The sequence below is a fragment of the Paramacrobiotus metropolitanus genome, unplaced genomic scaffold (genome assembly GCF_019649055.1).
Source record: "Paramacrobiotus metropolitanus isolate TYO unplaced genomic scaffold, Prichtersi_v1.0 Parri_scaffold0000014, whole genome shotgun sequence".
NCBI classification, from domain to species: domain Eukaryota; kingdom Metazoa; phylum Tardigrada; class Eutardigrada; order Parachela; family Macrobiotidae; genus Paramacrobiotus; species Paramacrobiotus metropolitanus.
Window position 1 is genome coordinate 900,467 of NW_026570234.1, and position 26,583 is coordinate 927,049.

The 26,583-nt window shown below is 39.5% G+C and overlaps 4 protein-coding genes and 1 long non-coding RNA gene across 10 annotated transcripts; 2 read left to right on the forward strand and 3 right to left on the reverse strand.

The window, feature by feature from the left end:
- The first annotated feature begins 126 nt into the window (after positions 1-126).
- LOC129584667 (uncharacterized) lies at positions 127-2,868 on the forward strand. Of its 3 annotated transcripts, none has more exons than XM_055476934.1 (5): positions 127-430; positions 672-868; positions 1,110-1,875; positions 2,185-2,349; positions 2,673-2,868. In XM_055476934.1, exons 1-4 carry the CDS (start codon positions 341-343, stop codon positions 2,329-2,331), a joined length of 1,200 nt encoding a protein of 399 aa, XP_055332909.1. In that variant the 5' UTR covers positions 127-340; the 3' UTR covers positions 2,332-2,349; positions 2,673-2,868. The 3 variants fall into 3 exon arrangements, with proteins under 3 accessions (XP_055332909.1, XP_055332908.1, XP_055332910.1); XM_055476933.1 differs by having other exon boundaries at positions 2,678-2,868; XM_055476935.1 differs by having other exon boundaries at positions 127-374; positions 2,678-2,868.
- LOC129584664 (pleckstrin homology domain-containing family G member 6-like) lies at positions 1,435-7,679 on the reverse strand. Of its 3 annotated transcripts, XR_008689910.1 has the most exons (10): positions 7,104-7,678; positions 6,583-6,735; positions 5,894-6,046; positions 5,573-5,683; positions 5,164-5,451; positions 4,697-5,083; positions 3,488-4,403; positions 2,708-3,189; positions 2,147-2,294; positions 1,435-1,902 (listed from the first exon to the last, which is right to left on the reverse strand). XR_008689910.1 is itself a non-coding variant. In XM_055476927.1 (8 exons), the coding sequence occupies exons 1-8, from the start codon at positions 7,320-7,322 to the stop codon at positions 2,711-2,713; spliced, it is 2,694 nt and encodes an 897-aa protein (XP_055332902.1). In that variant the 5' UTR covers positions 7,323-7,679; the 3' UTR covers positions 2,492-2,710. The 3 variants fall into 3 exon arrangements, 2 of the variants coding, with proteins under 2 accessions (XP_055332902.1, XP_055332901.1); XM_055476927.1 differs by lacking the exons at positions 1,435-1,902; positions 2,147-2,294 and having other exon boundaries at positions 2,492-3,177; positions 7,104-7,679; XM_055476926.1 differs by lacking the exons at positions 1,435-1,902; positions 2,147-2,294 and having other exon boundaries at positions 2,492-3,189.
- A 2,351-nt stretch (positions 7,680-10,030) lies between these two features.
- LOC129584804 (uncharacterized) lies at positions 10,031-11,581 on the reverse strand. The gene is made up of 3 exons (XR_008689927.1): positions 11,218-11,581; positions 10,317-11,078; positions 10,031-10,168 (listed from the first exon to the last, which is right to left on the reverse strand). It is a non-coding gene; the product is annotated as an uncharacterized LOC129584804 (long non-coding RNA).
- A 654-nt stretch (positions 11,582-12,235) lies between these two features.
- Positions 12,236-18,390, reverse strand: LOC129584749 (uncharacterized). The gene is made up of 17 exons (XM_055477061.1): positions 17,974-18,390; positions 17,721-17,888; positions 17,035-17,158; positions 16,889-16,965; positions 16,607-16,723; positions 16,398-16,476; positions 16,116-16,225; positions 15,886-16,052; positions 14,667-14,751; positions 14,213-14,380; positions 13,970-14,093; positions 13,750-13,826; positions 13,285-13,401; positions 13,101-13,179; positions 12,882-12,991; positions 12,647-12,813; positions 12,236-12,530 (listed from the first exon to the last, which is right to left on the reverse strand). The coding sequence occupies exons 1-17, from the start codon at positions 18,043-18,045 to the stop codon at positions 12,488-12,490; spliced, it is 1,884 nt and encodes a 627-aa protein (XP_055333036.1). The 5' UTR covers positions 18,046-18,390; the 3' UTR covers positions 12,236-12,487.
- A 1,390-nt stretch (positions 18,391-19,780) lies between these two features.
- Positions 19,781-26,522, forward strand: LOC129584826 (uncharacterized). 2 transcript variants are annotated; one of them, XM_055477159.1, is made up of 4 exons: positions 19,781-20,447; positions 21,655-21,864; positions 25,122-25,296; positions 26,021-26,522. In XM_055477159.1, the coding sequence occupies exons 1-4, from the start codon at positions 20,441-20,443 to the stop codon at positions 26,289-26,291; spliced, it is 663 nt and encodes a 220-aa protein (XP_055333134.1). In that variant the 5' UTR covers positions 19,781-20,440; the 3' UTR covers positions 26,292-26,522. The 2 variants fall into 2 exon arrangements, with proteins under 2 accessions (XP_055333134.1, XP_055333133.1); XM_055477158.1 differs by lacking the exons at positions 19,781-20,447; positions 21,655-21,864 and adding an exon at positions 23,112-24,214.
- Positions 26,523-26,583: the final 61 nt, after the last annotated feature.

Below are 26,583 nucleotides of genomic sequence, written 5' to 3' on the forward strand. Positions count from 1 at the left end.
TACATGTGCTATAAATTCGAATATTTAAACAGTATTCAGTTGCTTAGTATCTCTTTTCTCTGAGAAACATATTCGGTTTTTAGAGGTCAGATTAGTTGAGTCTTTTGCAGCCGGCATACCGGCAAATCTTCGTACCGCTTAATACAAATGCACCTACCGTGGTAGAATTCTGGTGTTTCGGTATATATATTGTAAGCGTTTTTTTGTACAGTGAAAGTATTTTTTTACAGTTTTCAAAATGATCGGTCACATTTCAGTTAAGGTTCTACAGATTTCTGTCCATTACAATCGTTGAAAACCCCGGCAGTATTTGTAACTGCATTCATTATATTTGTGAGAAATGAACAGCACTTCTGGGCACCATGCCTCTGATGGTATTTACCAGTCGAAAACTGAGACAAACATTGTATTTTCCACTGATCTGCGAAAGGTTATTTCCGTATTGCTGCTCGAAGCATGCTAGCATTTCGACTTTCGACGTTTCTTTCGAGTGCGGGATATATACATACTCTGTATATGGGCTTTACTTACGTTTTGCCATTCTTACGTTAATTGTTTGAAATAGGCATTCATTGAACGTACTACAGAGTACGTTACCACTGAAACGACTGCGTGTTAGCGCTTTCATATATTGCAAAACCTTCTTTAATTGAGCGACACTTGTCTTGTAGGCTCTCATCAAACGAGTTCATCTTGGAAATGGCGCCGTCGAATCTGTCAAGTTCTTCGGAAGCGATGACCGTATTTTAACAACTTCGGATGAACCAGGGGTAAAGGTCTGGAAAATTTGGGATCGACAGTTGGAATGCGTCATTGGAGCAAAAGCTGGCCCGATATCCCAAACTTGCTTTACTTCCGGTCTTACTCAGTAAGAGCCTACCTTTTGCTTGCACAGAGGCGAATTAAAATATTCTTATTTCATCATTCTGTCCGCTGCAGATGCACAATTTTTGCAAACCGCTTTTATATATTAAAGTAACCAACGTATATTTTTGTAACTAAAATGCTTCTGATTTTCCTGCTATTCATAAAAAATTAAGATGGGAGACAGCCACTGCAAAATCACGATCTGTTTCACTTGGATTCAGTTTAATTGCAAATGCTGTTAGGTTGATTGGCACGGGCATGGATTCGTTTTTGTACGTTTGGGATGTTCCTTCGGGCCGTTCAGTATGGACACGTGAGGCTGATTTTAGCCTGCTGTGCTGCGATATCTCTTCCGACAACCAGACGATCGCCACCGGGTCGGATTTCAATCATGACCTTACTCTTTGGGATCTTCGTACCGGAAATCCTGTTGCATCGTTCTCCTCATTTTTCTCGGGCAGTATCACCTCGGTTGCGTTTTGCCCCGATAAACTGCGTCTGGCGGCTGTTTCTCTGGACGACCCGGTTAAAATCTTTGATCTGCGCGTGAACAAGCCGACGCTGACCCTGCACGATGATAGCGTTATAGTGACAGATTTGTCGTGGTGTCGGGATGGCCGCAAACTGCTGACCAGTGCCATGAATTCCCGCGTCTACGTTTATGACGTCAGCACGGGTGAATATCGGGATAATCCGGAAAGATTGTCGCCGTTAATCGACAGACCGGCGTGTTTTACTTGCTGTGACTGGTCCAGTCTGGAGTCGCGGTGGTTTGCATGTGGCTCGACTGATGGACATGTGTCGGTGTGGGACGCCGACCGGAATGAAGGACTGTTTGATCTGTTGTCGCATGCCGATGCGATGATCAAGGATTGCGCCTTTAGCCCGAGCGGGAATTGTTTGATTACGGTGTGCAGTGATGGCACTGGGAGATTGTGGTTGATGGATGATTTGAAGAGTACAAAAAGATATAAAGAAAAAGTGGAAAATTATCCATTTGTCAAAAAGGTGAGAGTGGCGATATAAGTTGAGTTGCTAACAAGAAACGGGCATCATTTAGACAGTAGAGTAACAAACTATTTTCCGCGAGCACAAGCGTTACATGCGCAGATAGGCTGTAAATTGAGTGACTTGAAAGCTGTACTCCTGCTTTACCAGGGTGTGTGTTAAATTTCGCTTGGCATAACGTTTTAAGCGCGTCAGTACCAAACGCACACCAGGATCATCAAATGCCTATTTCAAAGTATTATTACTGGCCGCTTGCAACGATAAAACTTACCCAAGAGAAATAGTATGCATCTTGTATGATTGTTTTAGTGCTGTCGTTGTGGAACTCGGTTTCGCGGACATGTTGATTCAAAGGAGATGAAATTTTCCGTTGAAGATTTGTGCCCATACTGCCGTTTACGAAATGCAACCACTAAGCACTGCATCTCAGACAAAACCGATATCAAGTGGAAATAATGAGGCGGAATGTTTCGTGTAAGTTTGTGGTTAATTCATTAAACTTTTATTTATTTATGCTTTTTTGGGGTTTTGTGTGCATGAAGTTGAGCGAATTGATTGGTAATTGTAATACGTCGCACAATCTGACTGGTTTCCAGCCGGATGGCTAATGTCGTACTATTGTTGTTTCTTTTATTGCCTTTTGATTGGGCGCCAAAAATGTAAAGTGAACACGATAATTACAAAACGTGCATGAATTACGAAATTACTGATAGCAGTAAATTCCATTGGGTATAGCAATTGCCACGCTGTTTATTATGCATAAATTGTGTTTATAAAATGTATCACATTTTGCTCAGTACAGGTGTCAGAGTCCAAAATCCTCCGCACATACCGGTCAGACGCGTGTGACCTCCCATTCTTCATCGGACAAATTCATTCTTTCCTTATCCAGGATGAAATTAGCGAACTGTAATTCATCGTTATCATGAATATCTACTACTTGTTCGGTATCATCGGTATCGTCTATCTCGTCCACGTAATCCGCCGATTCCGATATCGGTAAGTGTAGGCGTATTGTGGGAATTTGCAGGGTATATTCGATGGCGGTGTCTGTACTTTCAGCTTTGTCCGAGCTGGATTCGGCGAGTGTTGCATCGGTTAGAAATACTGTGGACCCATCGGTTTCGATTACGCTGGTTGACGGGGACGGTAGCGGGGAGGAGAAAGCATCGGGAGTGTCGATAGCGTCCTGGGTGGGTGTTTCAGGCCGACTGAGCGTTTCCACTCCACTGGAGCTGTTCTGGGATAAAGGTCGTTCGGGAATATCCAAATTTTTTGACGTGGCTTTATTGGGCAACTCATCTGCATTGACATCTACGAAAATTAGTAATTGCTTTTCTAACGTTTGACAAAAATAATGGGAACGAGTAAATGAATTTTTTTAAAGCATAATTTTATAAATAAATGAATCTTTTAATAAGAAACTTTTATAACACTGGACAATAAGTTTAGAAACATTTACTGTGCTAAAAAATGTACCACTTAAAAATGTTTTCGATGGAACGAGTAAAGTAATTTTTTAAAACAAAATTTTAATACTAAATGAATTTTTATTAACACTGAATGATTTTTTAATACTGAACCTATTATTAATTCAAAATTTATCCCATACTTTGTTTGTTTATGCTTTCGTTTCGCGAAACATTTGTTGAACTCTCCGAACTGGAATCACTCTTTCCGGGAAGCAGAGGTTCCACCTGGGGTAAGGAGCGGCGACGTTGTGCATCGTAGAAAACCGCCGATCCTCTAGGAGATTTATTGAGTTCAACCGTTTTCGACTTGCTTTTCCTGTAGGCTTTTTTCTTTTCTCGGATTGCCGCTGTCCTGGCCAACTTCATGGTATCGTTTCTGGCCAGCCCGGGCGGTAACACTGTAGGCGGATCGTTCGGTTTACTTTGCACGGGAATATCGGAGTGTCGCTTTTTCATGCGGAACATATCGAAAAAACTGGTCTTCGGTTGGTTGTTAAGGTCTTGTGAATTTCGGTTGGATGAGAAGCGATTGATTGCTGGCGAATTCGGGATGGAAAGCAGCGAAACGTCTTCCTGGGACTGAAATTTTGGAGTGAAAATCGGTGTGCGGGGAGACAGATTGGGCGTGGTTTCAGTGGGAGAATCCAGGAGGCTGCCGTCGATGGTTATTGATCGGACTTTAATTAATTTGGGGTTGACTGATGGTCGATCGGTTTTAGGCTCGACTGTGTCGGTATTACTTTCCATAGTTTCGACGTCGCCGATTTTCGCTTGATCGTCATCGGGAGGGGTTTCCGGCGCATTTATTACAGAAAGATCACTATCATGCGGTAAAATCGGGTTAGAATAACCATTTGGCAGCTGCACCGGGGTCGGGTCGCCGATTTGTTGACCTTTCTCATCCGGCGTTTCTGCTTTCGACGCCAGCCGTTGCCCGATTTCTGGGGGATCCTCCTCTTCCACGTCGTCATCATTGGGAAATTCCTGTGTTGCACCGGCAATTATCCGATCGGAAACGGTGTCTAACAGCACTGTAGCTCCTTCGATCACCGCTTTCTGCAACAGTTTTTAAGCTTTACACAGGTACTTGTGTTCGTAGAATTATCGTACTGATTTAGCTGCTCATATTATGATTTATTGCATGGTATGAAGCGCTGTAGTTAACATGTGTACTATGGTTAATGGGGTACAAATACGTGTTTGCACAGTAAGCCACGTACTGCAACTGATTGACTTTATACGTTGACCGATAAAAAAATGTTTATCACATTATCAGCAGTCATAAATTATAACTTTTGATATCTATTTTGAATTGCGTAATGTGAAATAATTATGCAGATTTTTCTCACTTTAGCCTTTGTGGTGTCTTCGATGAAATTGATCACGACATCTGCTTTGCCAGTTGGTGACACGACAAATCCATCATAAGCGATATCCAGTGCCGGATCTGTGATGACCATTAAATATGAACCCGGCTTTCGTAAGGGATGCATCTGCAGTTGACTTAATTGTATCACTGGTCGTGTAATCTTCAGGCGGCGAACGCCATTGATTCTGATCTGTCGGCACACCAGCATAATATCCGAGAATAGAATCAAGTGCGTGCCAATCCATTTGCCGGTATCATCCAGATTCTCCACACGAATATTCTTCAGTTCGCGCAGAAACAAGCGGCGCGAAGTGGCTGATTGTTGGAATTTATTCAGAAAATTTGTTGAAACGTATTTTTTCAGCACCTGTAGTGAAAAAAAGTTGAAAATATCGTGCTATATTATCGCAAATTAAAAATTGCCGACTGTAATGCTGAATTTTATACCTCAGATATTTCTTCGCTGGGTGATACGAAAATATCATACATGATAATTCGCTCAGACACTGCATCCAGTTTTTCTTTCTCCTGAATTTCCCATGTTTCACGGTTGATAGCTTTGACAAACTGATCGATTTTGGAGATGAGTTTCCGTAAGATCTGCCGATGATGTTCGTCTGCCGTCTTTTTCAATATCGCCGACAAAAGCAGGGAATATTTTGTTATGCGATTCACCGGTACAAACAGCCAGTTGTTCAAAGGCTGTCGCTCGCTTTGCGGTTGTTCTTTGCACCACTATTTAAAAATCAAAACCGATACTTGCATAGTGAAATTAACAATTAATATCACGCAACTGCAGTTCATAACACGTGCAGCTGTGGTTGTAGGAGTAAATATATCCTTATTATGTAAGTACCTCCAAAACTATTCCCAGGTATTCATTTGCTTGGATGAGCTTTTTCAAGTGGTTGTCTGCTTGGTGGAATTCCGAGCAGTATTTCACGTATGGAGTAAAGTAGGTTTTCATCTGCGCAAAAACTTAATATCATTATTATGCATGGTCGTGTAATGAATAAAAATTCTCCGCCTTGCACAAACTTTTGTTGCTGAAATTTCCAGTCATGTAAAAGGACAACGTCTTTTTACATGACTGGAAATTTCAGCTACAAAATAATCAGGTACTATATTGTAGCTTTGCTGTACGTACTGACACCGGCTTTCATTTTTTTCCACTTACATTAAGAAATCCATTTTTTAACAGTCCAGGATTTAGCGGCAATCCGGTGCTTTTGGTTTGTGCCAAAATGGCGCTGAAACACTCGTGCCATAATCGCTTCTGTGCTGTGTACACATCCGATAGGCATCCAAAAATTTTATCCAAATCAGCCGGCTAAGAAGTTATCACAAGTTCATAACCAATTAACCATGAATATAGATACTTCGAAGTATTGGTATTCGCAGTACAGATACTTGCAGCAGCAGTCAAAGTGCATATTGCTATCAGTTTATAACGAAGTCTGACTTGAGTGATAACATATACGAGTAATCGAGTACAATACTACAATTGTAATGCTGTATTATATTTTGTAAAATCGACAACACATATGAAACAAACTGGGAAATATAGGCAACAGCGATAACAAAAATCTAAGGAGTGCACGTTTGATTTCCGCTTTTGAATCATGCGCTATAAAATTTTTCGTAGTTCCCGCCCATGATTATATCGTTACTGTAGATTAAGATTAATAGCAACGATAATCGTTTTCGAAGCAGTTAACATATAAAATTAAAAAAGAGAATTTAAGAAGTAAAAAATTGCTAGACTGACTGTAAGTCACGTACTCAAGTGAATTCGAAAAACAGTAGTCTACCTAATGGTAAGCAGGTATGCTAAATACGCTTTAAAAAGGTGTATGTTTTAGTTACCGTTATGACAAAATCATGGCGACGATAGACCTCTTCTAGTGCCGGTCGCCAAAAGTCTCGAAGAATTTCCAACCGTTCAATGTAACGCCTTTCTGTGGAAATTAATTCCCAAATAGCTTCCTGTTGTCCTTTTTGTACATCATCCATGTTCTCCTAAATCCGATACTTGTTTATTTACAGAGCGTACGTATTCACGTATTGGCTACGTCAGGTTTTTGTAGCGTGTTTTATTACCGCGCTATTCATATTGTAAGCAAAAAAATCTTATGAACGAACATTGCACCAAATCAATTTAACCGAATGAAGTAAGAAAAATCAAATCGTCAAATCAATTAGCGAACCAAGTAAGAATTCACCACATCTGAAACCGCTGTAAAAACTGTTGTTCCCCACTGGGACATTAGAGATTAAGAAAATTTGAAGATAACACTGCAATTTTTAAAAATATTGTAGACATTGCAGTATACAGTATACGAAGCTGCGCTGGCTAAATTAATGAGTGCATAGCCAGTAATACTTGCTTGAACGGATAGTGAGACGAAATCGGTCCATCTTTGATCTTCTGACCATTCTTCCAGCTGATTATCAAACAGTCGTCCCTCGACAGCAGTGCAGGAATGCGACGGAAACGGTGGGCGATCGCTGGCGGTCAAATGTTCCCAGTATTTGAGGGTTCCATAAAGCAGCTTTGTTCGGCTTACCCATGGGAAAGTAAATCCTACTTTACCAGGGTCGTCCATTCCGTGGTGCCAAATTAAAATGCAACTATAATCTAAAAAGTCGACTGCGCAACCGCTTGTAGGTATTACATATGCCGCGTTCGAGCAGCCAAAACATAACGTACGCCGGCACGTTGGTAGATAATATATGGCACGACTGCCGCGCTTCCTTTAATCAGCTAGCGAGATGAACATCTTAATCAAAATTATGCAAATAACAATTCCAGTACATCTTGTCCAGCAACATGTTGTGAGAAACGCTTACATAACGCTGTGGTTTAGATGTACATTGACATTAGCCTATTTTATTAAAGCGGCTGCAGGTAGACTAAACTGGTATCGTGTATACTCCACGTTGTAACTCGTATCGTTATAGCGCATGTAAAATTAAACAATAATACCAGCTATGCAGCCATATAGCTGAAGATACCCTGCGATTACAAAGCCATTGTTTCTTGTTTTACGTTGGAGCAGTTTTTATCGTGTTTACATAAAATCGAATGATAAATTTTACAACAACGCATTCTGTTATTTTATGCTGTTATCGCGCCGTATCATAAATAAGGGTTTACTAGTATACTGCTGGGTTGTAGTGCTGCAACCCAAAAGAGCTCTGGTTTACACTTTACACCTCTTTAGCGTGTTGATCGTTTTTGGGAAATACAGAATCCACGCCGATTGTTACGACAGAAAAAGATACCAGATTGTTCAATTCTGCGGCAGCCGCCGGTTTGCTGCAAATCCAATATCAGAGATGTATACTTTGTAAAAACTATTATGAATGCAAAACTACTTTTACATAAGCGCTGCGTAGAGCAGAGGGTAAACATGCAAATGTGTACACCTGACAGGGAGAAGGTTTTTTTTCATGACAAATCTAGTTTTATTGAATAATAACTCGGTCGCTGTGTTTGATAATGTGCGGTTAACTAAACAATCAAAAGATAGCACTTACAGAACTGACAACTCGCAATACCGTACCGTCTCATCATCTCATGTGTGCGGTTATCTGGTCATAATTCATGCCTCCATTACCACAATTATGAATTATTGAAGTACCGTATTTATCTTGTAGTATATCGAGGTGCGAACTAACTGAACCGTAAAAAGTAAATACTTATGGTATTAGCACTTTTTAAAAATTTCCTGGGTTTCATATGCTGCAATGAGTGCATCGAATTAAGAATTTAAAATTTTTTTGCATATAATATACGATGCATTTGCCCAATTACTTTATGTATGCATTTTATCAGAAATGCTAAACTGTCGAAGTGGTTTACCGAAAATGAAAATTTTTTAAATTAATATCCTATGTTAGTCCATTAACCACCAACAAGCCTTACTCGCAAAATGCAAATTTTGAGCTTATTAATTCACTGTATATTAGGTGAATGACCACAGGTCCAAGTTTCCATTTTGCGCCGGGTATTTTTCTGTTTATTTTATGGTAGAGTGGTCAAATACCTTGATCGGCGCGTTTTGTCTTGTTGCACAGCAAGAAGCCATCATTATCTTTTCACGCACAATAAACTATTCACTCAGGCACATCTATCTTCTCTTGAAAAACTTCAACTACAAAATCATGCTCATACGAATTCAAGAAGTGATATCGAAGGGTTATTGTTAGAAAGCATTTGTTTGCAGTCCAGCGACGTTTAGCTGACTATATATCAAAACACCACCCAGCATTTTTTTTCCTGCCCTAACAAATATTTATATAATTACTGTATGTTGATTTCCAATGCTATCCTAGTTTTTGTAAAGAATATCTGAAATCTGAAATTTTAAACAAAGAAATGTTTCCCGACAGCGTATATGTATTTGTTATTGTTAACGCATCGATGTGATGCAGTTCCGCTTTCAGCGATGACCTTTCACTACGCTGACCGTGGCAAAAAAACGTTTCACCAAGTCTGTGACAGTTTATTAGTGTCATAAATTCATAATTTACAATAAATATAATAGAATGATACCGACTTTGCGATCAGTGAAACAGTCAGTTTTGGCACACGCATGACTTGAATGTGCGGTATACGTATAGCAGCGGTATATATTATATACGTACCCATATCAAACATAGACCTGCTATTCGGAGTGTCGCGCGCGCGAAAGAAATATATACACACATGGTCAGGTGCAGCAAACCATTGTCCAGTTGATTGGAAAATTGCCCTACAGCCACCGGTAGCTCAACTAGTAATTTTGCTCGTGAGTAGCCTTTACTTTTATTTGCCGGTCATTCCTTTCCGCATGGATACTTCGTTTGAAAAGCTCAGAAATCTGTTATCGCCTTTTAAAAGTTTTATGCAGCTGGTGTCCATCACCATGGCGCTTATTCACAAGTACTGAGTGTATCGTTATCGTTATATGTTTTTGAGCTGCTGCTAACTTGTTTCCTTAAATCTTAAAGACGTTAAAACATTAAAAATGTTGTTAGTTTTAACATCTTTTTGTACGGCAATGAGGCTATTACAGGTTAGTGCATTTTTTATCCCAAAAAAACTCTAAAATGGATGGAAAGAGTTATTAAATGTAAGCTTTGCGCAGGTACACAGCCATTCGACGGACTATTTATCTTACACTCCTTTTGGTTTCATGCCAAACTATGCCCGCGCTCTTGAAGGTACTTTAATAAAGAATTTTGGAACACCTCCGACCACCACAACCAAGCCTCCGATACGTAAAACTGGTAAGCCATATTTTTTCATTCAACACCCACATAATACTAACACATAATACACTATTCGTAATATTCCCTGAGTCCGAGGATTCGTTTCCATCACAGAGTGGAACCTGTGATAACTATTTTAATGCAAGCTTTTTTACCCGTGCGATAGAGCTCTTCTCCACGTAAAATGTCCTCAGATCTAGAATAGAATTACAAATACACAGACCTAATAAATTTTATAGAATTCGTTCTGTTTACAAATTTCGTAACCTTCTAATTCAATACCAACTTCATTGTTGTAATATTCATAGTAAGTACCAAGAGAGTCTAGTGTAGTTTATCATTACCTGTACTCGTACACAAAATCATCTGTAGAATGATCAGAGTTCCACCGGAAGTGCAGTACATCGACTTTGACCTTGGCGTATTTATGGAGCAGTACTGAAAATCTTGCAAAGCATTGTTAGAATCTAATTCCTCACACACAATAAAGTTTGCTCGAAATGTCAGGACGTTACGGAAGCAGCTTAAACGTAATTCATGAAGTTGTGTGCGCTGTGCAGTTTATTCTAACAAGACGGCCAAACTTTCGAAGGCGGTCGTCACCTGATCTAATAAACAGCAACTTATAATCGAGTCCCCAGCCGGTGTTTTTAATTTAATAAAATTATCCCGTTACGTTCCTGTATCAGTGTTTATTTCCCATCGGTTTCCTTTCCTCCTTAGATGCACGCTCGGATGAGTGGAGCAGTTCGCATGTTGGCTTCCACCTTGGTCACGACCTCGAATCTCGAAGTTTCGATGAAGATATCGAAGACAACAGCATCTATGCACCGTACTCTATTTTTAAGGAACCGGCATCCAATGAAGATTTAACAGTAGACCTCTTTCACAAAAACGGCCAATGGATATCCCTTCCATTCTTTTTCAAAGAAAGCATCGCTTTCCTTCGCGATACCAGCACAACTCCATCCACCACTGCGGCGAGGCGCACAACTCACACGACTACGCCCTTTGTGCTACTTCCGGTCACGGAATTGGGTGACTATTCCAATCCGCTCTTTCGTCCCGTATACGCTAAAGCCCCACCACCACCGCGATCATATTTTCTGAAAAAGCTTCAAAAGCTAGCAAAAAAGCCGACATATAACGACGTTTTTTCCACATATTTAACTACAACGACACTGACGCCGACAACGGAAATAACAAGAGCATCAACGGAACGACGAACCACAATAACGACGTTACCAAGTAGTACGACCACGACAACAGGCTCGCTGGAAACCACAGAAACTCCCTCACTGATTCCCGTCAGTATTAAAATGACCACGTTGCCGGTAACGCATAAGCCGGTCAACTTGGGTATTGTTGACGTCATTTCCGGTTGGGATACCCATACGAAACCGGAAAACCAGCTTCTGACTACCACGACGGAAGGGGTCACAGCTGCCCTGGAAAACCGCCCGGGGGAGACATTCGCCGCGTCCGTCGATAACGTGATAGCAGAGACAACCATTGCACCCACTGAGCGCATCACAATAACATCGATAGTCGGATTCAATACGCCAGAGTTGTTGACCACTACACTGCCATCAACGACAACATTTTTCACAGAAACGTTTACCACCTCCCAAATGCCGCTGGTGAATACCGGGGAAACACTGCAATCGGATCGAACCGGTAAAAGCATTATACCGGAAGTGACAACCAATCAGGTGATAAGTACACTATCACCGTCAACAATGTCCACTGCCGAAAAACTACATCGGAAGCGATTTAATTCGCTTTTGGATTTGTCAATGCGACGAGGATCAAAGCGGCCATATGCATGAACGAAAATTGTATAGCTACAACGGTCGTATGAGTACGTACGGCAAATGTGTACATTTAAATTCAATCGCCACCGGCATTGTACGGCCAATTCAAAATGATCATCAGTTCTGCAATTTAGGCTATTTACTATTCTGCAATATTTTTAACTGGAATGACTTTGTTCCTCTGTTCATATAACAATCGCTTATAGAAACTTAAAACACTGACTAGCAGTCTCATAACAAAAACAGTATATAGTTTACTTTTAATTAGGTGTACGGTACGGCGTACCTGTACATATTTCTACCGTAGCCGTAATGAAGCAAAATCTTAATAAATTTACATATTTTGTGCGGTACGACTCTGCGATCCGTTTCGACGCTCACAGAGACTTATTGGTTTATGAATCGCATAAATTCAAGAACGGGGACTAAACCATCTTTAACCATTCAGGCACCGATAGTAGTGTTCATTAGTAAAGCTTCGTGCAAAAATTATTCATGAGTGGACAAAACAGGAGCTGCCTTTCCACAAATATCGACTTTAATCAACATCGTTATATTTCCATACTGCTTAGTTATTGCCTCCATCTTAGAACACATAAAAAACTTCCAGACTTGATAATTCTTCGCTTCGCGAAGTAACGGCCGATTCCTCAAACGTGCAGGTGTGCAAATGAAAACCTGCGCCAGCGGCCACCAACGGATTAATACGGATCGTGAAAAGGAAAATCTTCGGAATCCCCCACGCTGCAATTCAAAAAAGAGATCATGTACAAAGAAAGCAAAACTAATGCTAACTTGTACGGAATACATAAACATTATTTTGCGTAACACAAAGCAAAAGGTAAATGTAATGAACGTACAATTCAAACTTAAAGTAACGATGGTTTTTATCCAGTGAATCCATTTTCGCCAAATCGCCGTCTTCAAATTTGAAGTCAAAAAGATTGAAATTTTCCTTTATCCGGTCTTTGTTAACGCTTTTGGGAATGGTGATTCGTCCTCGTTCAATCAAAAAACGATTCAAAATCTGTAACGTGAAACAACATAACTGCATTTATTTGTTTTCTTATCAGAATAAGCGGCGCATGAATTTACCTGTGCGGGTGTTTTGTTATACTTTTTCGATATTTCTTGCAAAAGTGGATCTTCCAGCAAAACGGGATCATCGGGATTAATCGTCATTCGTGTAGGTGAACCAAGGGGGCCTAACAGAATTAACAAAAACGTTTTTCGTTATTAATTCCATAATGATGCGCTGTTGTCAACAAGGACATCCAGGAAGGTGTCCCTATTGACAATTAAGCCGGTTTTTACCATAAGACGTAAGCGTAATTCCGTTCTGTTTGCAGTATTCGTACAACGGCTTTTGCATGAAGTACGCATGGCATTCCACCTATTGAAAGCAATCTTCCATTATGCAATACCGCATAAATTGTATTAGTCATAATTATTACGTCTGATCCGACAAGTGAGAATATTAAAAGGTGCATATTCCAACCTGCAGATTGGCCGGTTTGATTCGCGCATTGTCAATCACGTTCTGAATTTGTCGCTTGTTAAAATTGGAAAGCCCAATCGCCCTAATCAATCCCTGATCAACTGCTTTTTCCATTTCCTGCACAAATATAATAAATTTTCTTTATGAAATAATATAAGCATATTCAAGCATAAGAACTGGAAAAATTCAACGATTAGCGCTGCGCTAATCGTTGAATTTTTCCAGTTCTTATGCTTGAATAACTGTGTGTCAACAAAGCAAATTAAAATTTGGCACTTGTAATCAGTTTGCCGGTAATACACTAACAGAAATTAAGAAAAGTTAAAGCGCGCCAAGTCATAAACTCAGCAAATATTGCTTTTAATTTTAATTATGCTGCACAGATACGTAACTAAGTTTTTGCAGAAATCTGACAGTGAGCTGGTTGGTAGGGAGATATTAATGTTAGATTTCTGCTGTGGTTACCTTCCAGATTAAAGCATGATCCGTGCGCTCATATATTGCCTTTCCATCCGCATCTCGGGGAAAAAGAGTTTGCTCATCTGAAAAAGTTGTTGCATCGATTTAATTAATTCTGCAACACTGCAATTTCCATGCCGATAAACGGTATTCATTGCTGATTAAAAGATAGAATATAATCTGAAGTCATTCAAGTGGACGCAAAATATGAATTATTGCAACTTACCGACAAATTTAGCACCCGCCGGATTATGAATCAAATACAAATCAATGTAGTCGAGCTGCAAATTGGCCAAGGATTTCTTAATGGCTTCTTCCACTTTCTCCGGACGATGATAAGTGCTCCATAGCTAACGAACGTGAAATTAGCAATATAAGCAAACCAGCTGCAGGTTTGTGTAACACTTTGATTTTCATGGATCTATCCGTAAAGATCTCTACAAAACTACTTTAATTGTGCAGTACTTACTTTTGTCACGATAAAAACATCTTCCCGTTTAACAACGCCTTCTTTGATCTTGTTTTTCAATGCCTCGCCGATTTCTTTTTCGTTGCCATACACGAAAGCCGTATCGATGTGACGGTAGCCGATGTCCAGAGCGTATTCTACCGCTTGCTTCACTTCATTCGGTTTGGACTGCAATGAATTAATACTGCACAAACAACATTTTCAAACTTTCAACAATTACCGACGTTAAAAAAACATAAGAAAGTATTTTCATTTTTAGCACTGAAAACATTTCGCCCAAGAATACGTAACGCGGACGACTTAAATAAAACACCGGCATTACACTCACATATAGTATTGTATATGTATCTGCGCACACGATATTTCAGATTGAGTTAATTAAAGCGCACAATCAAAAACGCCTACGCTCGCGCAAAAAATCTGGAGCAGATTTTTACAGCATGGAAGTTCTTACCTGCCAAGTACCAAGTCCAATCATGGGCATTTTCTGCCCATTGTTCAGGGTAATGGAAGGCTCGAAGTTAACCATTTTGGAATTTCTAAAAAAAAGCGTGTTGCGGCTTTGCTAATGCTAAAAAAATCCAATTAGCACGATACCTTCAGCCGTGCAATCGCCGCAACCGCAGATATAAAAATGTCGAATCACTTCGCTTGCCGCCTCACGAGCAGAAAAAGTCAGCCTAGCAAAATCGATAACGTAGTGGCACAATCAATAACGCCGGCGAAAAGTGCTGCATTGTCAAAACCTGCGCCTGGTGGCAGCTTGCAAGGTATTGATAAGATTTCCAGGATGGCTGCGTGACGCGCCAGGAACTCACATTCTAAACTACGGTACTACTAACAACGTAAGTGACTCGAGTACTGTATACTAAATCGAATAGTCGTATACAGACGATACAGTACAAACTGTTCGAAACTCGAACCTCAGCTGTTTGATTTTATACGCCCAGCTTACACACGTATTAGTACCGTACCTCGCACATCAAAGTGCGCTTATTCGCAAAAGCGAAACCGGTCTAACGGACATGTTTCCCAACAGAAACTTTCAAGTTATAGCTGAACCAAGGAAAGGAACAGCTTGCATACAACAGGCAGGAAAGTTGTGTCTAACTTGGATACCGAGAGCTTCAATGTAATATTTTCAGCTCACAAGAATTTGTCCCCATGCAGCGACGGCAAGAGTAATGCATTATTTTAATAACTGTACTTAAGTACGTACCTAACCTACAATAATTATATTAATTATTAATATTAATTAATGGAGATACCAGTTCAATTGTAGTCGTAAATTGTACAATTCAAGAACATAATTACTATTCCAGCCATGCGTGCTGTTTATTGGTTACTAGTACAGGTTTACGACATAAAAAACGAAACTATCAATGCAGCTCAAGCATTTTCTAATCTCTTTACTATAAGTACAAGTGTAATGAGTGGATGCTTTAAGAATACTAAAGAAATCGAATGATTCTGAAACACAAAACAATCCAATCAAAATAACGAGTACGAGACGTCAGCAATACCGTAACCGAGAGTAACGTCATCGAAGCATCAAACAAACATTCAGTAAGGATCAGCAAAAGGATAATCCTCCGAATCACGGACACTATAAACAACTCGACATGAGTAAAATGAACAGCAAGTCACAATTAAGGAATTGTACCGGTACTTACAAGTCAAACTGAAAGTAGCGAATGTCCTTGTTGAGGCTATCCAGATGCTTCAAATCCTCATCTGTCAGTTTAAAATTCAAGATATCGAAATTTTCCTTTATCCGCTCGCGGTTAACACTTTTGGGGATGGTGATCCGGCCTCGCTCGATAAGGTAGCGATTCAGAATCTGCACAGATAATGAGGAATCAAATTGAAAAAAAGTCATATGCGATAGCAGAAGCTTAAATACTTGTGCCGGTGTTTTCTTGTGCTTGTCCGCGATTTCTTTCAGCTTTGGCTCTTCCAGTAAAACAGGATCCCCGGGACGTTTAGTGACGCGATCGGGTGAACCAAGTGGCCCTGGACAAAAATTTAATGACACAAAACTTTTGGTGCCAAATCATCAATAAAAAGCGATGCCAGTTAATCGGAAAATGACTGGATGTACAGATAAATTGATCGAAGCTTACGGTTAGTTGCAAAACATGTACCAGATTTTAAAATCTCCGGTCACTGTCAGTCACAACATTACCATAGGCTGTAAAAGTGATTCCGTTTTTGTAGCAATACGCGTACAAAGGGTTTTGCATCAGATACGCATGACATTCCACCTGAAAAAAAGCACGAAAACGCGTTTAACAAGTAGTAAGAACTCCTTCCATATCGCTGCATCTTCCGAACGAATTAAATAAGGTTGAACAACTGCACATTTCCATCGGAGCAAACCGGGATGCAACTCACTTGTAGATTTGCTGGTTTAATTCGGCAGTTGTCCAGAATATTCTGAATTTGTCTTTTACTGAAATTGGATAATCCGATAGCTTTGACCAGACCTTGGTCGACCGCCTTTTCCAGTTCCTTGAAATTTAAAAGCATTCAATAATTTTCCTACGATGAGCGCCGATAAAGAAAAGCAGAAACCGCTACAAATTTATGTCATATCACGTCAGGACAAAATACAATCAACAATTCGTGTGAACTGCAAGCACTGCAGCATGCTAGCGCTGATTTTACATGTATCACCTTCCAGACTGCCAAGTGATCCATCTTTTCCACTAAAGTGTTCCCATTATCGTCCTTTGGGAAGAACGTGTTATCATCTGCACAACACCCGATGAGCTTTTAATTCCCGCTCATACAAAGATTTGCAGTTGTCATTTGTACCATACCAACAAATTTGACTCCCACCGGACAGTGAATCAGATACAGGTCCACATAATCTAGCTGCAGTTTTTCCAGAGAAAGTTTCAACCCTTTCAGAACATTTTCAGGTTTATGATATGTGCTCCACAACTGCAATAATAAAATACAATTTAACAGGGTTAATATAAAACGAAACAAAACATTGTTTTGACCATAATTATTTAATGTTTTAAAAGTAGTGTTTTGACTGCATTTACTGTAAATAGTGCTTTTGACTGTAATTATTTTGGCTGTAATTCAATCAGTGTAAAATTATTTAGATCAACATTCTCAACAATATACAGAGCAGAAGTAGACATCTGTGCAAGTGTGCATCCAGCAATTTCAATAACACACAAAAATAAACCAAACTAATATCATAACCAGTACAGTTTTGAAAAAATCAAACAGCAAAAACTGATTAAACGCCATAACGTAAAAATAACCCAGACCACACACAGCAACTCTACAAAATTAATGATGCTCGCGAAGCTCCAAGAAATCAACTAGTTTACCTAATACTTCAAAATTACGGATTTAAAGTTAATATTTTGCAAATGGAAAGATTTAAGTAGACGCCTTACACTATTACAGTACAAAGTTCTCAAATCTGAGAAAAGCTATTCGAGCAAACATTTTTGAGATTTGTCTCGATCGTTACCCGAAAACCTACCTTGGTAACAACAAAAACATCTTCACGTTTAATCACTCCCTCGCCAATCTTCTTCTTCAAGGCATCGCCAATTTCCCTCTCGTTTCCGTATGTGCAAGCGGTGTCGATGTGTCGATAGCCGATATCGATGGCGTACTCGACGGCTTCACGAACTTCATTTGGTTTCGACTAGGTACAACGATTGCAGGATGAATTCACAGTACTCGAATGTACAGCGTCATAGAAGATGTCATGACCAGAGCAGCAAATTCACCTGCCAAGTGCCCAAACCTAACATGGGCATTTTCGCTCCACTGTGCAGTCGCTCCGACGGTTCGAAACCCATTTTCGCACCACTGCCGAGGAAACCGTAATCTTTCCACAGCCCCGTGGAAATGCCCCGTGGACTGCTAACGAATTAAAAATTTCGACCAAGGGCTCTAGAGGTACTTCAAAGGGTGGTGTAAATCCGAAATCGATCTTGAGGGCCTCGCTGCTCTGATCCTTATCGTCCGCACGTTTGGATTGTGAGTCGCGCTCACAGTTAGACTTGTGCATTTTCCAAACAATCCGAGCGAAGCGAAGCGACAATAACAAAGTCGATTATCGACTGGAAGCCTTGCTCTTTAATTTCTTACTTCAACAGCTATTCATAAATATGCGGAACTACGAAGTACCTAAAACTACCTCGAAAAGCAAAATTCGAATTTGTCCGCTATAGTACTTCACTACCGTGACAAAAAAACAAGTGTACCGTAAACCGCTACTGTGTAGCGTGTACGTAACCGCCTTAAATAGGCTGGTCGGACTGATGTTTACTTACAAGTGCAGCGTACTCCTTCACAAAGAAACTGCCGCTCATTCCAGTATTTACGTGTACTGGGCTGAACACCGAAGACCGAACAGTTTACAGTCCCCTGTCGTGGGAGAATGATGAGAATAATAATTTTTATTAATAATTTATTCTGTTAATTAGTAAGAAATAATAATGACAACCTGATTATATATGATAGCGCATACTTGTACAGCATTACTGCGCAAAAAAAGTTTTGGCGAGGGGATAGAAAATGTTATCACAATCGCAACAGTGATCTGCAGTATAATTGCATAATATTAATTGCAGTCACTGCTTTCCATAAAACTATTCGAACACGTACTGAAGCATTTGAAGGGCTCATACAACCAAAATTGGATTTATCGATATCATTGCATTCAGACTTAAACGATGTCTTGTACAACAGATTTTCTTACTCAACTGTATTCCTTAAACTCTCTTCTGGAAACAAGGAAATTAGGATGACTGCAGTAGTCTTTGTTAAACGGACATTAATGAGGGCCAAATGAATGACCTTTGCGCCACAGCTGTTCCACCTTAAGTTTTTTCATTATTACAGCGACAATCGATCCTTAGTCCAAACATTATTACACATTTTGAGTTTCTGCATTTTAATTGTTATTGCACACGTCACAGTAAAAACATATACAGAGTACTTATGACCTTAAGCAAAGAGTTTGGGGTGTCAAGACATCTTGAAAGTATACATCGCATGCAGCACCTGTAGCAACTAGCAAGTCCCCGAAATTGGAAACTTGCGAACGAGCATAAACTTTACGACAACACAAAATTCCTGTCGGTAAGTTTATTACGCAAACATTACTAAGTACAAGAGATTAAAAGTTCAGCGTCGGTTTTATGCAGCTAATTCTACCCAAATATCCACAATCAAACGTGCAATAGTTATAAGGTGTGCATGGAATGTGGACAAATTTGAGTAACACCAACAGCACAGTGTAAATAAATGCTTATCACTGCATATCGGCCTTTACTACACGACGCCCCACAATAGCCCAACTACAACCGCATTTTTGATGATAAGGATTACCTGATTTGGCAGTCCGAAAAATTATAGACTTAGAAACCAACGTGTTCCCGCAAATACCTGTGCATATATGGAATTTAGGTTGGTGCACACGAGATATACTGCAGAACGCACTTGTTGTGTATTGTGTGTAATGAAGACGTCGCAATACAAGCCGGTCCGGAGTTAGAGCACGATAGAGAACAGCGAACAATGTAAATTAATGAGTTGCGCCAACTGTAGTGCAGTGGCTATCGACTAAGCGCTAATATCGCGCTTATTATGCGTTAGCTGTTCTTTATCGTGCTCTAACTCCGGACGGGCTTGTATATGTGCTTAGTGCTTACCATGGGAATTGTCCCTTATCATCAACTTCCTTTTTATCAGTTTACATCAGCCAAAGAATAATAAGCTGACTAACTGTCACAGAGCGATTAGCGATTTTAGTCATTTATCAGTGTATCGTATGTGTACTATTTCTTTATATCGTGCTATATCAAATGTTTTAATTTCGAAACCTTTGCGGGCATACGATATCGTTTTATAACTGACATTTTGAAATCAGGTTTTGTCGAAATGGACTGTACAACAGCCTAATTAATTCTGTCTTCCACTTTTATCTATCCTGCTTCCATTAACCACATTGTATATTGGACTCTGGAAACTTTTGCAAAAAACGTTAGCTGAATGGAATTTTGCCTTGGCTCTTCTGATTACTAACCCAAGATCCGATCGCACCATTACTAATAAACAACCATTTCGTAGCGCATTGGATAACTTCTCACCGTCACCTCACTTTGCGCTATTCACCAATAGCTTAACGGCTGTCGCCGGGAAAGTTTGGTTTAAATTGCTCTTTTCTGAAAATCAGAAGGCTTTGAAATGGAAGGTAAGTCGAATTACTCACAATCTGTTGCTGCTTATAAATAATTAATGTAAGCGCTAGCCGGTTTAAATTTCTGTTGACGCCTTAATTTCGGCCTGCGCCATGCAAATTTAGCTATCATAAATACAATATTATTAATTGCAAGCTACAATTATTTTAAGGGTGAACTATAGGCACCCCTTTCACCCCAGTTTGCTATAGACACCCCTTTTGCACCCTATTTTTCTATAGGCACCCCTTTTTATTAGATAATTCTCGCACCCCGTTTTTTTCTGCGGACTACAGGCACCCATTTTTAGTTTTTTTCCCAGAGGACTGACGAAGAGTTTTTGACAGTTCTTTTTGTTCCAGGTTTGTTTATAGCGAGTTGATAAAGTGAACCAAAATTTCGCTGAGACGGGTAGCCGCCTTTACGAATCGCTTAGGCGGTAGTTCTGCAAGATCGTGGATTTTCTTCGGATGGGCTACGTATTACAGAACTGTCAGACATTATTATTACAGAGCCGTTCTTGCTGCAGAAGTCACATTATTACAAGTTGAAAGATTCAGAGCCGGTAGTGCAACGACTTTCTGAAAATTCTCTAAGGCCAAGAAAATTCAAGCTAAAAACAAAGCAACGGATAATTGGGGGTTGCCTATAGCTTCGCACGCGACGGGGTGCAGGGATTAATTAATCGAAAAGGGGTGCCTTTAGCCTAGTGGATGCAAAAGGGGGTGCCTATAGATAACGGGGGTGAAAGGGGGCACCTATAGCCATTTCCTTATCTTAATGGAACCCCGCGGTCACACTTTCAAATGAACTCGTAATCAGTTAACGTTTACGTGCATTTAGGCTTTGGTATCCCAATCACACTGTTAGGACTAACGTTTATTTCTGACTGAGGTTTAACTTTTAAGAAAAGGTTTTTTGGGTGGTTGCGTATTTTTTAAATGATAATCAATAATTAACGATAATTGGTAATTATAACGAATGATTGCCTAATTTAGTCCTACTCACGCGGTTCAGATTTTTGCAAACTGTTGTGCACAAATATCCTGTTTTCGTTCAAACTTCGATGTGTGATCGTTTGGATTGTACGTGGTCAGTTTCAAGGTCAATCGATTCTGTTGGCCTGCTTCCTTCGGCTCCCATTAAGCATGCTTCTATATATAAACGAATAAGCATTACGCAAGTCATCAAGAGATCTCGCTAAATTATTACACTTTTTAGTATCAACAAATTCAGAAAGTGCAGTCGAGCCTCAGTTTAATAAAGTGGAACCTACACAGAAAGAGCTTCTGCGTTCCATACAAACCGAACTAAAGAAAACATTGTCGTCCAAGCTCAGCAAAACACAAGATGCCGAACCTGTGGATACGTCACATCCTGAGCAACCATCCGAAGAAAGCGAGGAAAAGGATCGTTCACCATCACACCAAGGTGAAGTTAGTATTTTTAATTATTCGTAGTTAAAATTAAAAGCTTGTCAGCACAAACTACATGTTGTTTTGAAGTAAATTTGGATTTTTGGCGATGTGGCCTACAACCGAGGTTATGCTACGTGTATACATGCATACATATGTACAATCATTCGTACAGAACCGAATTAGCGAATTTGACCATAAATTCTCGCACTTGACCGGAAATTACAGATCGTAGGCACTAGATAAACAGGTTTAAAACGGTGTGCTAGTAAGGTAGAACAGCGAAATTTTTGCGGTTAACAAACTAAAGTCAACAACAGCGGTCGCTGCAGCTGATAATAATAGTTATTAGCAAAATAGAGTGTTAACTCAAGTGCTACTAACTCCTTTGGCTCACTGTCGCAGACTGACGTCTAAATGCGTTAAGAAGTTTAAAGAGGAAATCAAGACCTGCTAAAGATCAGTCCGAGCGTGCTCGGGAAGTTGCGGAATGTGTAATTTGTTAAAGTATTATCGGTACTTCCATTCTTACTGTACCTCATTGTCTAACTGCCCTTCGAAGATGCGGTAATCATTGCGGTAATCATTGATGCGGTAATCATCCGTCTGAGTTTTCTTACTCCATTTTGCCGCTTAACTCCGTAAATGTTTTAACGTTCTCGTACATTCAAAAGCAATCGAATTAATTGTTTCACTGTTTTTCTTTGTAAATTTATATGATTAGTCAACGTTTGGTTATCTTACGCTCACGGTTGCCGGCATATTTCAATCTCATTGATTTATTTTCAGTACTTGTGGATTTATGTGGGGCAGCAGATGAGTTTACTGTGCTCGATATGCTTGATTGATGCAAGAGTATTGCAAGATGATTTAAAATTAACATCCAAATCTGGTTTGGCACCAAGGATGTATAATTGAAGATACGGAAAAAATTGTAAGGCCATTGCCAAGCCTGCAGGTGTGTAAATATAATTTATGTTGCATTAGTTTTTAACTTCATTATGATTGTACAGATATTAAATGTATTATATAGAAAACAGTATTAGAATATATGCATCGCCCACAACTGTTAAGTTAGCATTTTTTTAACTCTAACAGAGGGTATGCGTAATTGCAGATATTCAATTAGGCTACCGAAAGTATCTGTATAATGTTATATAGGCATTAAATATAGGCATTAATATATATATAGGCATTAAATATTGTACAGGGATGCTGCCGTTACTGCCATCGACAGCAACTCGCCCAAATTATGTCGTTCAATCGTAGAGCCTACCAACCAACCTTCCTGTGCTGAATAATATTGTTAAAACTTGGATGCGCGAAGCGCGCCTAAATGAGAACCTGCATTAAAATAAACTGGTTCAAACGTTTTTTTTATTTATTTCTTCTACTATCAGATTAACAACAAATTTTTCGAAAAATATCTGCCGATATTAAAGTTAACCATACTTGGTAATGAGAATCTGAAATCTGACACATGTAATAAGGTTATATGAGCATGCGCAAATTCAAAAGCACTTTGTCGGTATTCTAATTGGAAGAATGCTTTTTTCATGGCTGTGCGTACGTACAATATTTATAATTAAGTGTAAGCAAGTGAGCCTAAACGCTTTAGTAGTTTTATAGTCTGCAGCGTGCAATTATGTCAGGTTGCGTGCGGGTGGCAAGTTTGTTTCCTTGGGCCGTAGCGAAAGTTAATTAATGAGATGCTAAGCAGATCACGTAAGCACTCATTCTACACACCGGTGATTTACATCCGACTAATCCCCGGCTTTCACTCGCTACTTTTACGTTTTAGACTGAATGGCAGCTATCACCCAGTGCAGCACTGTGCTCATAGCAATTTACACAGATTGTTTAAAATTAAAAGCTACCTTGAACCCAGCACAGTGATTTGTCGCACAGAGCAAATGTTATCTGACTAAACTTCAATGTTAGAGTTGATTATTGATTGTATACACAAAGGATCCCCTATGTAGACGTTTAGTGTTACTGTGTTGGATGTGAATTGATATAGCAATTTTTTGCTTCCTCTCTGGCCAAGTGATCCTTGAGACTGAGGTGTAAGGAGAACTTGACCGTGGCTCGGAATTGAGATTGGCTGAATACTGTTTAAACTTATCCGATGGGCAACATCAATTCATTATCCACATCCGCCGTACATTTTCCGCGCTGCAAATCTAAGTTTGTTGATGATGCTGCCGAGTCAGCCTGCAAAAGCGGCAACAACGCTGACCGGCATTACAAGCGGCATGCAGCTTTTAAGAAACATAAACTCAGAGCTACGGCTAGTGATATTGTGGTTATACAGAAACCGGCAACATTTTACGATAATTGGCAATGGTATCATTGTAATCGATCAGGTGAGCTGTAAAAGATACCGTGATAACATTGTAAGTGGAGTAATAACTGGGTAGATATTAGTAATTATGGCATGTTTTATGTTTTTATTAGTGTTCTGCATAGATCTTCCTTAGAGATGTGTTGTGCTAATTGTAAATCAAAATTATATGCGCCTTATAAGTACGTAATACTCTTGAAACTGGGGCATCAGGCAAATTACAAATTATTATAGGCAAGATTACTAAGTATTAATTTTAATAATTTATTTTCCGTCTGTGCCCATCTTACGCTTAGCATTAATTTTTACAGCACGTATACTCGTAGTGGTTCTATATTTGCTGCATCTATCTATATTTGTTTTTAATTTGCTTACAACAGTATTCAGTAGTATTGCGTGCAAGTATTTTAAAGGATGGGCCCGAAACTTTACCAAGCTGTATTAATAGGCTGCACAACTATATGCCGGGTTGTTGTAAGTATAATAATCCGCTTGCTCGGTAATATTTTGGTTGCATGCATGTGATTATATTGTACTCATTACGTGTCGGCTTTTGTTTTTGCTGTGCACTGGCGCATGCGGTTCTCAGCATTATGCCGGTGCCGGAAGTTTTATAAAAAATGATCGAATCGTACGCCCTATGCAGTTTGCTAAAATGATTAAGTCATTTTGCGTACTCGAAATGTGCAAAGATATTGTAATCTGAGTACGGTCTGAAGATCTTTATTTTGGCACAAATACTTCAAAAGGGAAGAGGGTATTCGGCTACGTAGGTATTTCACTGTAGCACTTATATTAAACAAAACCCTTCTCATACACGACTGTATCGTGTGTAATGTTGCAAATCCTCATAGCTGTTACAAATTTAAAAGTTATTCTCTCTCTTTTATCAAACTTTTGTTTTATTTCTAATTCTAAACTTGTTGCAGATGAAATGGTTGTAGAGGATAGCTACCCGGATATCAGGACAGTTGCAAGGGATTCAGTGCACTATGATCTCGACCCGACTGGCTTGCTGATTACTCCACGCAAACCCCTTCCCCCCGGAAGAGATAATCCGGATATGCGCGAGTTACATAGGGAACTTGCATTTAACAATAAAATGTAAGTTTTATCTAATTAATATTGTGCGTCAAGACTTCTGCATCGCTTAATCTAATGGTAAGGAAGAAACAACGCAATAAATTCTGTGTAAGTGCACGTTGTTCTATCATTTATTTTTATTATTAGTACCCGTATCTAAGATCGCCATTACTTTATATAGCTAAATATACATCCTAATACTGGGCATTTCAAGTTCATTTTAACCACTTTCTTAGAAAAATTATAATAATACTGTATAAATGTTTAACTGAACTTTACATATTCCATACAAATATTTTGTTAAAATCATGTCTTAAGTCGTCTCTTCGTACGCAGATGCAGTATGTATGATTGTAAATAATTCAAAATTTGTACAAAGTTCATGTGAGTAATCAAAAAAATGTGCCATTTGTGAAGTTGTTATTATAATTTAATTCACCAATTCTAAATTAATGATCAGGATTGATAGATTCTCATGGAATTTTTGTAGTCGACTATGGAGAGGTACTCAAGAGTGTTCTACTCTTTATTATCAACTTGTACAAGCCAGTGCCATTTACATTTAAACTTTGTATTTTAACTTGTCTTCATCTACGACCTTGAAATTATTTAAATGAAATTGCTGTCAGATTTTTGACAGCTGATAGCGGTCCAACAAAATTAAGCTGATAGCGGTCCGAAAAATAATTTATTGGTTTATGAATATTGCTAAAGATGGGTCATTCTGTACTGTGTTACCATTTAGGGGCATAAATGTCTTGGGCCAAAAAAGTGAACTTCAAAAAGCCATGGAGAAAATGCGCGGACAGGTGACAAGAAAGCAGCTCGAAGAAGAAAAGAAAAATCAGCGATCCGATTTAGAACGAGAATTTGAAAAACGTGCGATGCGGCTGAAAGATTATGAAAACGCGGTTGCAGCGGAACCGGCCATACCTTACCAGCCGGTTGACGAATTCCATCGGATGCACGCCAAGGTGGCCAAGGTAAATGGCCGTTTTGCCTCGGCTACTTCATGATCAAAGCATTACCGCATTGTGGTCAAAACCGGCAGTGGATATATGATTTGTCTGACCACCATCTTTAATGCACCTTGATGGAAAAAATGTTGACATGCAAAGTAGGCGCCGTAATTTTTTGTTGATCATATTTTTGTAGAATTTTTGACAGCAGAACTACTGCGACAATTCTGTTTCGTGGTCCCTTCCATTGCGATTTTGTGTCCATAATAAATTATTGACTTGTTATTACCTTGCGGAAAGTATCAGATATGTCTCGTAGTATTTCCAGTCTCGGCAACGTTGACGAATA

Bases quoted from the DNA above. Each gene is read 5' to 3' on its own strand.
- LOC129584664 (XM_055476926.1), bottom strand. From the start codon at position 7,322: ATGGACGACCCTGGTAAAGTAGGATTTACTTTCCCATGGGTAAGCCGA. The intron at 5,452-5,572 runs GTACTTACATAA...ATTTTTAAATAG, and splicing joins ACCTGGGAATAGTTTTGGAG to TGGTGCAAAGAACAACCGCA. The intron at 3,190-3,487 runs GTATGGGATAAA...TAATTTTCGTAG, and splicing joins CGAAAGCATAAACAAACAAA to ATGTCAATGCAGATGAGTTG.
- LOC129584667 (XM_055476934.1), top strand. From the start codon at position 341: ATGAACAGCACTTCTGGGCACCATGCCTCTGATGGTATTTACCAGTCG. The intron at 431-671 runs GTTATTTCCGTA...CTTGTCTTGTAG, and splicing joins TTTCCACTGATCTGCGAAAG to GCTCTCATCAAACGAGTTCA. The intron at 869-1,109 runs GTAAGAGCCTAC...AAATGCTGTTAG, and splicing joins TTTACTTCCGGTCTTACTCA to GTTGATTGGCACGGGCATGG.
- LOC129584749 (XM_055477061.1), bottom strand. From the start codon at position 18,045: ATGGGTTTCGAACCGTCGGAGCGACTGCACAGTGGAGCGAAAATGCCC. The intron at 14,094-14,212 runs GTAAGTACTGCA...CACGTTCGTTAG, and splicing joins ATGTTTTTATCGTGACAAAA to CTATGGAGCACTTATCATCG. The intron at 13,402-13,749 runs GTAACCACAGCA...ATATTTGTGCAG, and splicing joins ATCATGCTTTAATCTGGAAG to GAAATGGAAAAAGCAGTTGA.
- LOC129584826 (XM_055477158.1), top strand. From the start codon at position 23,977: ATGGGCAACATCAATTCATTATCCACATCCGCCGTACATTTTCCGCGC. The intron at 24,215-25,121 runs GTGAGCTGTAAA...AACTTGTTGCAG, and splicing joins GTATCATTGTAATCGATCAG to ATGAAATGGTTGTAGAGGAT. The intron at 25,297-26,020 runs GTAAGTTTTATC...GTTACCATTTAG, and splicing joins CTTGCATTTAACAATAAAAT to GGGCATAAATGTCTTGGGCC.